This window comes from Henckelia pumila, chromosome 4, assembly GCF_033568475.1.
Source record: "Henckelia pumila isolate YLH828 chromosome 4, ASM3356847v2, whole genome shotgun sequence".
Taxonomy (NCBI): Eukaryota; Viridiplantae; Streptophyta; class Magnoliopsida; order Lamiales; family Gesneriaceae; genus Henckelia; species Henckelia pumila.
Window position 1 is genome coordinate 109,089,716 of NC_133123.1, and position 4,170 is coordinate 109,093,885.

The following is a 4,170-nucleotide window of genomic DNA, read 5'->3' on the forward strand; positions in this document are numbered from 1 at the left end:
GATATCCAGATTGAGTATGCATGTATTATGTGTTTGCATGGATTATGTGATTGCATGTTCTATATTCCTTTATATATACAGCATGTCACGACTGTATGTTGCATACATGAGCATATTGAACCTGTATCCTTGCGATATCCGGTATTGGGATATTTATCGTGTCAGTAGATGGTTGGACACAGAGACACGTGTTAGGTCACCAAAATCAGTTGGACACGGAGCTCGTGTTAGGTCACTGATATTTGGTTGGACACGTGTACTTGTGTTAGGTCACCATCAGGGCTTCTGAATATGTTGGTCACCTCCTGTAGCGACGGCTAAGCATGGCACATACCAGGACCCAAGTTTGTTCTTGATCAAATATTCTTTATCTCGTGTCTTGGTACACAGTTCACTTGCATACATGCACATATAATATCTTATACTCATACTCTTGTACTGAGATTATCATGCTCACGTCCCGTACATGTTGTATCTGGACACCCTATTTCATGGGGCAGGTCTGCGGCTGGATGATGCGGGTGGTTCCAGGAGGGCTTAGGTGTTGGATGACCAGCAAGACTTTGTCTAGGTTTTTTCTTCAGTTGTATTTGGGTTAATACATTGGATTTATTCGATATGGTTGTATCATAATATTTGGGGAGTTTATTAATGCTTTTTCGCTGTTAATTCTGGTGATTTTATTATTTAAGTTAAATGCATGCTTAAGTTCTGATTAGTAGATGATCACGACGCGGGTCACTACAGAAACCATCTATTGCGACTGCGTGATTGAGTGTGAGGAGCACTTCGTAAAACTCGGTAGGTATGACCCGATGACATTATGGTCAAAGAGGTATTTAAATTTAATTCATCTTACGAAAGCATGTTGGACCCCTAATCCAAAGTATATCGGCTGGAAACCTTGCGTAACCGATAGTCCGACATGGCCGGGACTAGTTCGATAGGTATGCACGTACAAAGGATTAGTTACTAAATCATATTTAATTCAAAAATGGGGACCACTAGGGAGTTGAAATAAAGAAAATTATGGTTAGGGAGTTAAGATAAATTTTGGAGGGTTGGTAAGGATTTTAAAATCATTTGCTCATTATATATTATTAATATTACATATATATTTTATATTTTTATATATAAATGTATATTTTACATTTATATACATATATATATATTATGGCGGGACGGGTCCAGGACGGGTTTGGCCAAATCCGAGACCCGTCTCGGACCCGCTTTTGGACCCTCTTATTCGGGTCAAGACCCGCCCCGTCGGGGCGGGTTTAATGCGGGGTTGGGTTTAGACACGACCCATTGCCATCTCTAGTAGCACTCATAATTTATATACACATTATTTCATTCTTATTTATTATCTATATTTACATTTTACTTCTTATAATATAATAAAAATTATTTATATTAAATAATGTTAAATACGTAAGATAATTTTATAAATTAAGTTTTAATATAATTATGTAATTAATTAATCTTTAATCAAAATTTTCTAACGTAAAGTAAATTTATTAATTTTTTTAATATTTTTATTTATTTAAATAATCTTTAATAAAAATTTAATTACTATTAAAAAATTCATGAATGTATTAATTAAATAAGTCACATCTGAAATAAATTTATTAAATTTATATTTATATTTTATTAATATTAATATTAACTCTAATAATATATTAAATTACAATTTCAAGTGTTATAATAAATATTTAATAAAATAAAAACGACATAATATTCATAATTAAAATAAATCTTGAATTCATGAATCATAATCATACACAACAAATAAAGACCAACATAAATTAAAATTAAAAAACATAAACATGCACAAGTGACAAACACCGAGATAAATTTAAAAAACATAAATGTGCACAACCAACCGAAATATTGAACAATAAAGTTGTTCCTCACTAATTGCCTCCGTACCGTGCCCATATGTGTTCAATAAAGTCAGCTCGAATTGGTGATGTGCTTCTCTGTCACGTAGCTCGCTATAATTCTGGAGGTACTCTCAGAATTCTTGGTAGATCCCATGACAATTCGTGATGGTGGAGGAGAGTCTTCATCCGACCAGTTTACTGATTCATCTCCCTCATTCTCAATAATCATATTGTGTAAAATAATACATGTGTACATGATATTCCTCAAATCATTCTTGTAATAAAATCGTGCAGAACCTCTAACTATTTTCCAACGAGCTTGGAGCGCCCCAAATGCCCGCTCAACGTCCTTTCTTGCAGAATCTTGTCTTCCTCTTGGGATCCTCGGGGCATGACAAACTCTTGACGAAAGCAGCTCATTATGGATAGATTCCATCTGTAAGATAATATCCTTTTATATAAGATGTTTCGTTCACTATGAAATGAACATTCAGAGCATTTCCTTGTAGGACAGCGTTGAATAACGGTGATTCGTTAAGAACCATTTATATCATTACGCGATCCTACAACACCAAAAATATCTTGTCATATCCACAAGTCTATAGATGCACCGCTTCAAGAATTATCGTTGGGACACCATAATCACCTATAGTATATTGTCCTTTCTGAGCTACGGGACAATACCTACACTCACAATGCATGCAATCAAGGCTGCCGACATTCCAGGGAAGCCATGCTTCTCTTCATGCATTTGAAGCAATCGTTGAGTGTCTGCATCATTAGGTCTTCTCAAATATCGTGCCCCAAACATTTCAATCACACATTGACAGAATTTGATCAAACAGTTTAATGCAGTTCTTTCACCCATTCGTGCATACTAATCAAGAGAGTCGGCAGGGGCTGCATATCCCAATTGACGAATTGCCGCTATGCATTTTTGAAGTGGCGACAAACTTTGTCTTCCTACAACGTCTCTCCTCCATCTAAAGTAGTCGAAATGATTTTTAAGAGCATCGATTATGCGAACGAATAACTCTCTACGCATTCAAAATCTCCTCCATAATACTTCGGCATGAAATGTAAGATTTTCGGAGAAATAATATTTGACAATGTGAGAATGCCCGTCCTCACGATCTCGATTCACATATCTTCTTGAATTTATATATCGTGCATTCCTTCGGATTGTTTGGAGTCTCTTCTCTTCCTATTCAAGCAGTGTAATCATCATTCGATCTACATCATCTTCCGCATCTTCCCACATCTCATTTCACCAAAACTCACGAATGAGACGTTCTGTAGCACGACGTGGATCTTCAGACATTTTTATAAGTGTTGAAAAGTTGAAAGTATTGAATGAAAGAAATGAAAGTTTCACAACATATTTATAGAGTATAAGTTAAATTTTAAACTATCAATTTCACGCAATTCAATGCAATATATTTGTTGCACGCAATTCAACGATATATTATCCGTTACACAAAAACAATGTTATACTATCAGTTGCACTGTACTTAATTTTTTTATCTAAATAATTTTTTTTGGTTAATTTATTTTTACTTTATAATTATTTAAGCAATTCTGAATTAAATAATTACAATGATGTAACAGAATAAAACACACCTTGATATATCACTAGTTGATAATAAAGAACAACATAATCAATCGCATTCGTATACAATCGACAAGGACCGACATAACATTTAAAAACATAAACGTACACAAACAACAAACACAAACGTAAATAACAAATGAAATTAAACACAACCAATACATCTACTAAATGTCACGTCTCTTTGCAATTGCTTCAACTATTTTCAAATGCCAATGAAGTTGGGTCTCCATCATACCACTAGTATCCTTCGTAGGTAATTCATAATCTTTTTGTTCCAATTCCAGTGCTTTCTGTTGAATCTTGTCGTCCTTATGCTTAATTTCAGCTTCCTTGTTCTTTATCTCAGATTCTTTATTTCTTAGCTCGGCTTCCTTTATCGCCAAGTTTTCTCTTTGATATTCTTGCATTTGTTCTCATTTCAATGAAAAATCTCCGTCATCCGTGACCTTGTCTTTGTGATTTATTTTGGCCTTCTGATACCCTATTGGACGTGCTCGAACTTCAAATGAATCGTCAGTATCGGGCTTGGTTGAAGATGTATGTGCTCCTGACTCGGATGTTCTCGACTTTTTGTTAGCATGACGCCCAAGTGATTGGGGAGCCCATTCTCGCAATCCATTGCAATATTTCACACATGTTCGTATTTGAATGCTTTATTCTTGTTTGACATTTTCC

At 34.9% G+C, this 4,170-nt stretch overlaps 1 protein-coding gene across 1 annotated transcript; it reads right to left on the reverse strand.

The window, feature by feature from the left end:
- Positions 1–1,953: 1,953 nt before the first annotated feature.
- Positions 1,954–2,751, reverse strand: LOC140861527 (uncharacterized). Its single transcript, XM_073264549.1, has 2 exons — positions 2,578–2,751; positions 1,954–2,319 (listed from the first exon to the last, which is right to left on the reverse strand). The coding sequence occupies exons 1-2, from the start codon at positions 2,749–2,751 to the stop codon at positions 1,954–1,956; spliced, it is 540 nt and encodes a 179-aa protein (XP_073120650.1).
- Between the last annotated feature and the right edge of the window lie 1,419 nt (positions 2,752–4,170).